The following is a 13,185-nucleotide window of genomic DNA, read 5'->3' as shown; positions in this document are numbered from 1 at the left end:
TATAAATACCTTCAGAAAAGTCTTCCTAACACTTAAAAGAAGATCACACAGGGAGATTTTCATATTTTTTTTTATATTTGTGGTACATGAAGTTAAGAGCTCAAATACCAGTAGCCCAAAGCACTTCGATGCAATTCTCAGTAAGTCTCGAGACAATAGACTTTGAAGTTTTTGGAGTGTCTTTAATTCCTAAAATTTAAGGCAGTTCTTTGGTGGGCTGTGTGACTGCTTGCTAGAATGCTCGCCTGCCCCAAGGGCAGTGTGGGTTCAATTCCCAGCAGTGCAAATTTTTAAACAAAGATTCATGTTCCATGATCATACCCGTCAAGCATAAAACACACAAAGAAAAGAGAGAAAAAAAAAGAAAGAGATGCTGGCATTCATGACTGGCGATACTGACCTGATTCTCACATTGTCTCCATGATAGTACCACTCTCGATTGATGTAAAACTGGAAGTCAAAATGAGTGTGGGATGATATTTGCTCAAAGATGTACATGAAACCTGAATTTAGTTTTCACTAACACAGTCACTCTTCACTACATTCCATTATTAAAAACGGCTACTAGTTTGTCAACTACAAAAATTTGTAAATGCTTTGAACCAGACCGGTATCAACAGTAGCAAACAGTCACAGAGGAAAAGTTGAATATTCAGTTGTGGCACAAAATACAGCTCATATTTACATGAAAAAGTCATAGTTCTCACTTAACCTGTCTTGTAGTAATTAACTACGGAAAAGATTACATTTTTGTTGTTCAATTTATCTGGTCCATAATATGTATCACCCTGTGTCTAAAAATAGCTAGTTTCAGTGATGTTAATGTTCCAGACTCTTGCTAATCACAACAAAGTTCAGTTAAAATGTTTTTTAATTTGGCTTATAGATATCACTCGAAAGTCTTCAAACATTTCACATGACTGAGTCTCGTGACTAGGTTTTATTTGTGTGTACAAAATGTGCAAGACCGGCATGAGCCAAGATAGTGTATCTAGCATGGATATTACTGGTGGTCTTACTAACTGTGGACTGCAAATTTTACTTTACATCTGGCTATTTTTAGAAGGACTTGGGAATAAACTATTATCTTGAAGGCTACATAATACTTTAAAAATGACTAGATGGAGTTTTACGGTTTTGGATGAACTACCAAAAATAATTTGTTTCTTTCTTACAGAAAATGTTACTGATTAGAAATTTAGAAAAATACATACACTATTTTTTTACATGATGATGATCCTCTTGTTTACATGTATGACTGCCATCTTGCAAACTAGGTAAATCACATGAAAGTATTAATTGCTGAGCTAATTTAATGCTGCATGTCATTTTATAGAGAAAAGTTAAACCAACAGAAGTATGTAGACAAAGTTATGTTTCACAAATATAAAAAATTACAAAAATCGAGATGTGGTATGGCTCCCTTGTTAAATTTATAGTAATAAATTTCTCGGTTTCAAAAATGGTTTCCTTATTATTGCCAGACTGCGTTTTATATCCTCTCTACTTTGGCATAATCATTTATTTTGATGCCCAAATTGCAAAATACATAGAGAGGTTTTAGTGTCCCGATACCTAATCTACTTCCATCAGCGTCACCTGATTTGATTCAACAAGGTTCCATTGACTATTACCTTTGTTATATTTTTGTTGATACTCATCTTATAACCACTTTTCAATATACTATCCATTCTTTTCAGTTGTTCTTGCAAATTCTTTGCTGTATCCAACAGAATTATAATGTCATCAACAAACTGCTATGTTTTTATTTTGTTTCTCTGAACTTTAATTCCTTTCCAAATTTCTCTATGGTTTCCTCGACTGCTTGCTCGTTGTACAGACTGAATAAAATTGTGGAGTAGTTATAACCCATAGTCACTCCATTCTCATCTGCTGCTTTCCTTTAATTTTGCTCCCTGTTTTCCATGCCTGCTGCCTTCAGGATTTCAAAAAGTGTAATCCATTAAATAGTGTCAAAAGCGTTCTGTAAGTTTACAAATGCTATAAGTAACAGGTTTGCCTTTCTTCGACCCATCTACTGAGATGAGTCTTCAGAGTTCCTACATTTCTCTGGAACCCAAACTAATAGTCCCAGTGGCTGACTTCTACTACTTTTTCCACTTTTTTAAAAATTACTTGTCAGTATTTTGCAACCATGACATGCTAAACTGATGGTTCACTAATATTCACACTTATCAGCACAAGTATTTTTTGGAGTAGGAATAATTATAGTCTTTTGAAGTCTGAAAATGTTTCACCCGTCGGATCTACCGTGCGTAGAAGTTGGAGTATTTTGTCATGGCTGACTCACACAGGGTTTTCAGTAGTACCGAGGGAGCGTCATCTACTCAAGGGGCCTTTTTTCAACCTAGGTCTTTCATTGTTGCCAAATTCTTCTCGACGTAGTACATATCCCATCTTCTCTTCATTTACTTTCTCTTCTCTTTATATACTATTGTTGTCAAGTTCATAATCCTTGTATTGCCTCTCCAGATACTCCTTCCACATATTCCTTCCACTTCCAGCTTTCCCTTCTTTGCTTAATACTGATTTTCCATCTGAGCTCTTGGTATTCATACAGTTGCTTCTCTTTCCTTCAAAGGTCCCTTTTATTTTCGTGTAGGCACTGTCTATCTTTTCCCCCAGTTATACAGGTTTCTATAGACTTACATTTGTTCTCTAGCCATTCATGCTTAGGCATTTTGCACTTCATCAGTCTCATTTTTTTAGAAATTTGTATTCCGTTTCACCTGCTTCAACACTGCATTTTTTATATTTTCTCCTTTCATCATTTACATTCAGTTTCTTGTGTGATTCTCTACTGCCTTCAGTATTTTCTCTCTCATTGCTACCTATTTGTCTTTTATTGTATTCCTTACCCGTGTTTGAGTCAATTAGTGCCTAATGCTTTCTTCGAAATTCTCAACAACCTTTGTTTGCTTTTTTTCCCCTGGCTTATTCCTTCAATTTGCAGTTCATAACAAATAAAATATGATCAGAGTCCACATCTACCTGAGTAAATGTTTTCCAGTGTAAAATCTAGTTTTGAAATCTCCTTGTTAAGATTATGTATCTCCAGGTCTGTATACCTCTTAATTCTTGAGCCTCATGAAGTAAAATGCATTTTGTTTCTTTCGGTAGTAGAATTTGTATGCACTGTTAAAATTTTGTACTAAGATCCTCACCATCCATCACTTTTTGTGGAGGTTGAGGAGCCTGTTGCAACGACTTTTACAGATCTGCTCCTTCAGTTCACCAACAATTACCAAGTGATGTGACATGATCTTTAAGCTACTGGACTCGCACTGGAAGACAGCGATTCAAATCCTCATCTGACCCTTCAGATTTAGGTTTTCCACAGTTTTCTGTAAATTGCCCAAGGCAGATGCTAAAATTGTTCATTTGAAATACACCACCAATTTGCTCTACACTCTTCCTCACTCCAAGCCTGTGCTCAGTCTCTAATGACCAAATCATTAATGAGAGACTATTTTTTTTGATTATGCCTATGTTCTTTCCTACATCAGAAGTTCTAGGTCTGCTGTATTATATTTTCTCAATTATGCACTCTGATGAAGGTATCCGAGCAGTTTGCTCAGGTCTTCAGGCTTACCATTACAGAGGGCCATCCATGACAATATCAGTATATTGAGAAGTAGAATTGAGTGGCAAGGATAGAGTTTGGTCATTGCAGTTGTATGGCGAGAGATGCATCACCACAATTGTGATCTTGACTTTTCAGTAGGGAGTCAAATTTGTCAGCCTGTATTGTAGATGTTATACCTTAAATGTCAGTTCTGCACATTCTCATGTATTTGTAGTTGAACTTCATTAAAGCATTTAGCTTAAATCCTAAGTACACTGCCGTGTCATTCTATAAAATAATATTTTATGACGACAACTTGGCATTATACTTATACAGGTGTTGATGAAATTGACTATTCATATTTTGGTCACTATTATAGGAACATCATACTATATATATGAGATGCAGAGTTTAAAACAAAAAAAATTTCAGCTTTTATATACTGTAATCACTTTGATAAATGTTCATGCGACTAGAAAACAAAGCAAAACAATAGTGATACTACTGTTGAAGTATGGTGATTTGTACTGTCCATAATAGAAAAATTTCTCAATTATATTACAGTTTAGAGATGCCCTCCTGTAGTATAAGTTCCAATTTGTGGCATGTGTTAGACGTGTGTGAATAATGTGGCACACTGCCAGGTACATATTTTGTCAGTAATTGATACCCATTCACCATAGAGATTTAAAGGCGTAGCTTTTGGTTGATGTCCTTCAGAGAAAAAAAAAAAAAAACAAAACACATCAAATGCAAGCATGCCCCCCCCCCCACACACACACACACAACTATCCCAGTGCTGCCGCCTAACTGAAGGGTGAGGGATTGTCGGGTGGGGTGGGTGAGAGAAACAAGCAAGAGGGAAGGAAAGTTGTCACTTTTCATTCACAAAGACCTCAAAGCTTTAGCTTCTGCAAATACATCTACTGTACTATCTTAGTCTTACAGAAACGAATTTCTGTGGCACAAGCATCCCAGAAAAACTGCTATTCCTATTATGTAGTCTGTTTCCTACATCCTGTTTTCATACTGAAGCCTTTGCTGTACTCAAACTGGAACAGCATTCGAAAGACCACTCCAAAAAACTATCCAGTCTGCTGTACCCCTACTTCTACTTCAGAATACAACTACTAAACAATTTCTATACTATTTGCAGGGATGACCCTCACAGCACCCACACCCTGTGTTGCTGACCTTTTAAATCATCTGCATCACCTGAAACTCCCCCTTCTCCCTTCCCTTCCCTGTTTATATCCTAGGAATTCCTTCATATATAGGAGGAGGTATCTACCACCTGTCTTTCACCTTGTGACTTCTCATGTTATTCATATTAATAACATAAATATAAACTGGGAGTTAAAAAATTGAAATAATAAAATGTCCCAATTATTTTAACAGTGGTCATGCATTATATGTTGTTTGTCTCCATGTACAGGTAAAATGTAATTCACTATGCAACAGGACTGTGCTATTCAGACATTGTGTTTGTTCCATTGGGTAAAAAAATCTCAATCTGTAACATTAGAAAACACCAGTAGACGGTTTCTACTATTAACAGGGGCACCTATGACAAATCCATTCTGTGATGTATTATTGATGTGTATTTGGTTTTGTCTCCAGTCGGTACTCTCGCAGAACTCGGAACAACTGCCTCCCCTGCCAGCAGGATGGGAAGAACGCCAGGATGCTAATGGTCGCACCTATTATGTAAACCACATTGCTCGTTCAACTCAGTGGGAACGACCCACCTTCACGTAAGTTTCTTTGCTCTGAAAAAGAAATGGAGTAATCTTAAATATGTAGGAAAGTTGTGATAGAATGTGGGTAATTTTGGAGTAAAAGAGAGTTTCACTGAGTAGCAGAAGTATTGTTTCATCAACAGGCACACACGAAAGAGAAAGAAAACTTGGTAGTTTTTGGAGTAAATCCGTTATTGAGCTAGAGTACAAATATGCATGCACATGTGAGCACACCTGTCTCTAAATCATACTGGGTGGGCACAGTGTGTGCTAGCAGGTTTTCTGTCTCGTCCTCATGTGTTCCTGTCAATGGCTCTGCTATCTAGTGAGTGCACCCTTTACTCCTAAAGTCATGTAAATGGACTAATCAGTTTGGCTTATTATAAACACTAAAGAATGTAGATTTTATGCATAGCTGTACCTAAGTTGGCTCTATATTTAGTGTGTACGAAGAAGCCTCTTGTGCCACTATATTATTGAATTGTTCCTTCTAAGTGTAAGTGGCTTTGCAGATGTGAACAGCCTTTTGTTGTTGTTGTTGTTGTTGTTGTTGTTGTTGTTGTGGTCTTCAGTCCTGAGACCGGTTTGATGCAGCTCTCCATGCTACTCTATCCTGTGCAAGCTTCATCTCCCAGTACCTACTGCAGCCTACATCCTTCAGAATCTGCTTAGTGTATTGATCTCTTGGTCTCCCTCTACGATTTTTACCCTCCACGCTGCCCTCCAATGCTAAATTTGTGATCCCTTGATGCCTCAAAACATGTCCTACCAACCGATCCCTTCTTCTAGTCAAGTTGTGCCACAAACTTCTCTTCTCCCCAATCCTATTCAATACCCCCTCATTAGTTACGTGATCTACCCACTTTATCTTCAGCATTCTTCTGTAGCACCACATTTCGAAAGCTTCTATTCTCTTCTTGTCCAAGCTGGTTATCGTCCATGTTTCACTTCCATACAAATACTTTCAGAAACGACTTCCTGACACTTAAATCTATACTCGATGTTAACAAATTTCTCTTCTTCAGAAACGATTTCCTTGCCATTGCCAGTCTACATTTTATATCCTCTATACTTCAACCATCATCAGTTATTTTACTCCCTAAACAGCCTATGATCTTGCAAATACTGAGACAAAATTTAAATTGTTTTTATTAATATTATCATCATCATCTTCTGAATGCTGCTTGTGACATTGGCCATGCAGACTGTACTAATTAATGTAATAGACAAAGAAGTAGTAAAACATTGCTTCATTGTAGAAACTGTCCTTGACTAACATGGTACATTGCTTGGATTAATTTGACTTTCCTTTCATTTTTTGGGTTGCATAACATTTTACATGTAGTTTACCATCACTGTGATGAAAATTGTTATTGCCAGCAATGGTAGTGTGTTCCTTGTCATTTTAGTTGCCTTTTGAGTGCAATCAACAATGTACCTGATAGCTTTATGATGCAAAATGCTGTAGCTACTATACACTGTACTGCAAATCATTAGTCACCAGAAAGAATCAAGTGACTCTGTTTCCTCTGCATAACTGTTTTTGTGTTGACCCCTGTCAGTACCTTGCGAAGCATATAAATTACCACCTGTGATAGTAGAATAAACTGAAAAACCAATATTAAATAAGCGCTGTAAAATATTCTTGCTGTTTTCTTGCATCATAACTGGATAAAACCGTAAGCTTTTTCATGATTGATTCCATGGATTTCATCATGAACAAGCAAATGATTGTGAGAAGTACATACTTTGTCTCCTTTTCTGCCAGTCTGTTAACAACACATCATAACTACACAAACAGGTCTCGCATTCACTTCTCAGTTTGGAACTTCACCAGCAGCATATGATGATATTTCTTAATGAATTGAAAGTCATTAAGATTTTTGAATGCTGTTAATTTGCAGGTCAAAAAATGTCACGTGCCAATTGCTTGAAGTAACAAACATGGGCACAAGACTGACATAGGAGTTAAGGTGAGATGAGAACAGTAAGAAAACAACTTGGGTACATGTAGGTGACCCAGAATCATTGAAATAACCCAAAGATGTATGTACTGAGAACAACTTTAGTGGAACAGGGATTTGGTGGACCATATTATGTTGAGGTTGAGTAACATGTTCTGGGATCCATGGAATTCAGCAAAACATTGCCTACAAATACCATTGTAGTGTTAATAATATTACATCACAACAATAATGCTGTCATTTCTCCATAAACATAATCACGATTAGTCAGTCTAGTATGTTATAGCCATTGTCTCATAAACCATTGATCAACATTAGTTGTATTCTGAATAACGAAGTTCTTCTATTTAAAAAGCTTTTATTTAAACAAGTTGTAATTGTAGCTCTGTTTTGATATTTGCAAAGTGAGTTCACACAATTATTAGCCATTGAAGTTCTTTTGATGTTGAAGGAGGGTCTTATTTCCTTCTGCTATGTGCTGGTATGAAGATACTTCACTCCTCCATTTGTATCATGAAGAAATCCACTATTCTGATGCACTTTCTTCTTGTTTAGGTCAATAGTTCTTTAAGTAGTCACAATCAGAAGTCCTTATGCTATGACATAAGTTTCTTGTAATAAACAATGATTTCAATAGAATTCAAAAATTTAGATTCTAGACACATTTCACTTAGTTTATGTTGTTCAATTATTATGATTCCCTTGTTGTTATAAGTGGCAATATGTGTTGTGTCTACAACAGAAATTAATTTAGCAATCTGAACTTGAATATTTCATCCATAAAGGTTAGCGTCATGAGTGCTGTGGCTGTTGATAAATATGAATAAAAAAACTTTACTGAAACAGTCACTTGTTTATTTTTCATTAAGTGGTCCAATTGTAAAGGCCATCATCTTGAAATGCATAATTGTGTTGTTACATTCCAGATGTTGTGTAGAGCTGTGAAAAGGCATCTGTGCTGTATATCAAAACCAAGAATGTAACAACATAATTCTCTAACTGAAGATGACTGTGTGAACCATCAAAATGCATAGTGAAAAATAAAGAATTGTATGAGACAGTAATACAGTCTGTAAACTGTGAAAAGGAAGTATTTGTTCTGAGATAGTACCTAGAATCTCCAAATGTTCTGAAATTAGTTTTATCGCAATTGAGGATTACATTCATGGACACAAAGACTTTTCAGTTGTATCCATATATATAAAATGTAATAATCATATTTGACAATATAATGTAATTGGATTGATCAAAACTCGCACATAAAAGGAGGTTATAATTATGGAAGCTTTCGGAACCAGTGATTCCTTCCAGCGGAAGGGTTGAGGGGGATGGAAGAAGGGAGAAAGAAAAGAACTGGAGAGGTCTAGGAAAAGGGTTAGATTTTGGAAAACTCATCCAGAACCGCGTGTTGGGGGAAACTAACCCAACGGGATGAGAAGGAATGACTGATTATTGGGGACTGCACCAGACGTGATTTGAAAACCTTGGAGCTTAAAGGTGGAAGACAAGGTAATAGGCCAGACAGGTTACTGCTAAAACATCATGCACGAGTTAAAAATAGTAAAAAGTTAACTGCATTGTACGTAACAGAGGTGGGAGGGGGATGGAAAAAACAGACAGGTAATAAAATGAAAGATATAGAAAACTAAAATGGAATGAAGAAAATAATAGGTACTTTGTAGAAATGCTGAAACAGACAAAATTAAGGCCAGGTGGGTGGCAAGAACCAAGGTCTTGTTGTAACCAATGAAGTAATTTTTTATAGTGAAAGCCATGTGTAGGACATAGTTATGGCAAAGTTCAGCACTACAACATGTCCTTGGTTCTTGCCACCCACCTGGCCTTAATTTACATTAATTTCTTCCTTCTCAACATTTCATAGTACCTACTCCTTTCTTTACTCCATTTTAGTTTTCTACAGCTTTTATTTTCTTACCTGTCTACTTTTTGCTGTTCCCATACCACCTCTGTTACATACAATGCACTTAACTTTTCACTCTAACTAGTGCACGATGTTTTAACAGTAATCTCTTCTTACATATTACCCCGTGTTCCACCTTTTAGCACACAGGTTTTCAAATCTCATCTGGTAGACTCCCCAAGAGGAGTCTTTCCTTTTCATCCCATCTGATAACCCTCAGGGGGCTCGCCACTCCTTAGCGGGTTCATGCTTGGCTACCACGGGGCCCCAGCCTTTGCAGCATTTTTTCCCTTCCGTGCTGCATGTCTATCTTCTTGCTATTCTTTTTCCCCTCCCTTGGGTAACATACCTAGGATGTTATTGGGAACGTTCTGCATTCTGTCACTAATGTAAGAACAGTCTCACCTTAATTTTTCGCTCCCTTTTCCTTTCTTTGTTTCTCTTCTGCTCTCTTTCCAGCACTTCGGCATTTGAGGTTCCTATTTCTTCTTCCTCACTGTGAACTCCTGAAAGGTGGCCCCACACGCCTGACACGTAACAGGTGACTGGGTAATGCGTAATTCCCAGCCCCGGGTCGACAGGTTGGGCTCGCACATACCTCCTGGTACAGGCCAGGCCCAGGGAGAGGTAATTACCTGAGCTGCAACCTTCCCAAATTGCCGACTGGTCCCTCTGTCAGGTGTTTGAGAGGTGTGACCTGAGGTGTGAACAGTCACCTGAGGCGGGTGCGCCCCCTTGTGAAGGGGCCCCCAGGTGGAAGGAGCACGCCATCGGAGACGCTGGCAATCGTGGGGATTTTCTCACAATGAGTCAATCATCTTCCCGATCAGTGTCTACAAAATGTAAACATAATGAGGCTAATGATTCAAAGACCGGTCCCACTTCACCACGGTTCCTTGTGGTCTCACGTACTGAAGACGGTCAGTCCTTCACCACAGTAAATCCACTTATTATTCAGAAAGGTGTTGATGCAATTGCCGGCCTTGTGAAATCCTGCTCTCATTTATGGAATGGCACTTTGATTTTGGAGACCACTTCTGATTCTCAAGCACAACTGCTTGCTGCCTTGTTTCTTCAGTTAGCATGTTCGTGTTGAGGCCCATAGAACTTTGAATTCTTCCCATGGTATAATTTACATCAGGCTGCTCAACAGTCTAACCGAGACCAAAATCCAATCTTACCTCTCTGATCAGGGTGTCATTGCTGTCCATTGCGTAATGAAAAGGGTAGATTCCTCCTTAGTGCCCATCCGCACTCTTTCTGACCTTTGGTAGAGTGGTGCTTCCGGCCAAGATCAAAGCAGGCTATGAAATTATCACAGTCCAGCCGTATATTCCAAACCTGATGTGCTGCTACCAGTGTCATCGTTTCAACCACACTAGAACATCTTATCGACATCCGGCCAAATGTTTCACCTGTGGTAGGGATGCGCACGAAATGCGAATGTCCACCTTCTCCTCCCTGGTGTATCAACTGCAATGCCCCATGTATCTTGATGAGTGGGCTGCTCAAGAGATCCAGGTAAGGGAAAACGTGCCTTACCCAGTCACTTGAAAGCTACTGGGCAGTCGCAGACCCTGCGTTCTCCCCTCTGGTACCTATTATTCTGCTCTTGTTACCCCTTGCTCCACGAAGGACATGGCCATGCAGACATGCGGCCTCCAATTCAGCTCTGAGGTTGTGAAATTGTCCAGTGAGTGCTACAATGTCAGCTTTACTATGAGGGAGCTATATCATGCTCTCAGTTGATCCCGATCCTCCGCCCCAGGGCCAGACACAGTCCACATTCAGATGTTCTCTTGCGGGCAAGCACTTTCTGCTTAACACTTACAACTGCATCTGGGAAGAGGGCACATTTCCCGGATGCTGGTGTGAAGCCACCATCATACCCGTACCTAAGCCCGGTAAGGGCAGAAACCTTCCTTCTAGCTACTGCTCCATCTCTTACCACCTGCGTTTGCTAGGTGATGGCACGTATGCTTCATGCCCCGCTGGTATCGTGGCTAGAGTCTCACAACTTATTGACAAATGCACAGTATGGTTTTCGATTGCGTCTTTCTGCAGGTGACCATCTCATTACTTTGTTCAACCATGTCATGAATGGTTTTCTGTGGAAATCCCAGACTGTGGCTGTGTTTTTCGATTTGGAGAAGGCCTGCAACACCTGCTGGAGGACTGGTATCCTCCGTACTCTTTTTATGCATGGGGCTTCCATGGGTGCCTGCCCGTTTCCTTTAGGCATTTTTAAAAGACAGAGTTTTCAAGGTGGGTGTGCATTCTGCCTTGTCGGACACCTCTATCCAGGAAAATGGTGTGCCTCAGGGTTCTGTCTTGAGCTTTGTCCTCTTCGCTGTCGCCATTAACCCTATAATGGCCTGTCTCCTGCTGGGCATTTCCGGCTCCTTTTTGTTGACGATTTTGCCATCTATTGCAGTTCTCCACGGACCTGTCTGAGCGGTGTCTTCAGTACTGTCCTGATCATCTTTACTTCTGTAGCATCGACAATGGCTTTTGCTTTTCCTCTGACAAAACCGTCTGTATTTTCCACTGACAAACTGTATGAATTTGCAGTGGCGCAAATGGTTTCTCCCGCCATCTTTACATTTGGGTCCTGTTGCCCTTCTGTTCATTGAAACTATGAAATTCCTGGGGCTCTTGCTCGATACGAAACACTCTTAGTCCTCCCATGTCTTACCTGGTAGGCCGATGTACTTGGTTCCTCAGTGTCCAACATGTCCTCAATGGTACTTCCTGGGATGCTGATTGAACCATCCTCCTCCGTTTGTACTGGTCACTTGTCTGTTTGAAACTCAACTATGGGTGCTTTGTTCATCCGTCTGCATGCCCATCCCCCTTACACCATCTCAGCAGTATCCACCATCATGGCATCTGTTTGGCCGTGGGCTCTTTTTACATTAGCCTGGTTGAGAGTCTGTATGCTGAAACTGCTAACTACCTCTGTCCTACCGCCATGACTTTCTCCTCAGGAGGTATGCATGCCGTTTGTCTGCCATGCATGGCCACCCACCCTATGTCTCCTCCTTTGATGATTCTTTTGATCACCAGTATGAGGCACGTCCCTCTTGTCTGTTACCTCGTGGAGTCTGCTTTCAGCACTTGCTATGGTGGCTTACCTTAACACTATGTGCAATTTTCCCGGTGGGTGTGAACCCTTCACCACCTTGGCTTCGTGAAGTGGTCCGTTTTAACTTCAGCCTCCATTTGCTTCCTAAGGGCAGTACTCCAGCCTAGGTCTATCACCTTCAGTTTCACGACCTTCGCGCGGAACTTCGCGATAGTACCTTTGTATACACTGATGGCTCTCAGACTGACTGTGGGGTCGGGTGTGCCTTCGTCATTGGCACCCTTATTTTTCGATACTGGCTTCCGGCACACTGCTCAGTATTTACAGCTGAGCTCTTTGCCCTGTATCAGGCCACAGAGTACATCCGGCGACACAGCCTTTTCAATTGTGTCCTCTGCTCAGACTCACTCAATGCCCTTTAAAGTCTGTGTGTGCTGTACACTGTCCATCCCTTAATGGAGGAAAACTGTCACTTGCTCACTCTTGGTGAAGCCAGTGTGATGTTTCTGTGGGTTTCTGGTCATTTTGATCTGCCAGGAAATGAGGCTACTGATGCTGCTGCCGAGGCTGCAGTCCACGTACCTCAGCCCATGAGTTCCTATGTTCCCTCCGATGATCTTTGTATTGCTGTCTATCAGGAGGTGGTGTCCCTTTTGGCGTTGCCAATCGTCCTCCGTTCACGAGAATAAGCTCAGGATTATTAAGCATCTCCCTGCAGCTTGGATGACCTCCTCTCGGCCCTCCCGCCGGGAGGAGGTCATATTAACTTGGCTGCCGATTGGGCACTGCCTTTTCAGCCATTGTCATTTGATAAATGGCGCCACCCCACCACTTTGAACACACTGCACACAAGTTTTAACTGTCTGTCTCTTCCTGATGGAATGCTCATT

General features: G+C 40.2%; 1 protein-coding gene across 5 annotated transcripts in view; it reads left to right on the top strand.

Annotated features, from left to right (window-relative positions):
• The window catches only part of LOC126263699 (E3 ubiquitin-protein ligase Nedd-4), a 200,034-nt gene that overhangs the window by 55,340 nt on the left and 131,509 nt on the right, over positions 1-13,185 (top strand). For all 5 annotated transcript variants that reach the window (XM_049960835.1, XM_049960833.1, XM_049960831.1 and 2 more), the window contains exon 7: positions 5,207-5,340. In XM_049960835.1, coding sequence (XP_049816792.1) covers positions 5,207-5,340 — 134 coding nt within the window. The remainder of the gene's footprint in view (positions 1-5,206; positions 5,341-13,185) is intronic.

This window comes from Schistocerca nitens, chromosome 6 (assembly GCF_023898315.1).
Source record: "Schistocerca nitens isolate TAMUIC-IGC-003100 chromosome 6, iqSchNite1.1, whole genome shotgun sequence".
Lineage (NCBI taxonomy): Eukaryota > Metazoa > Arthropoda > Insecta > Orthoptera > Acrididae > Schistocerca > Schistocerca nitens.
Note: the sequence above shows the minus strand (reverse complement) of the source record. Positions and strands in the feature narration are given on the sequence as shown.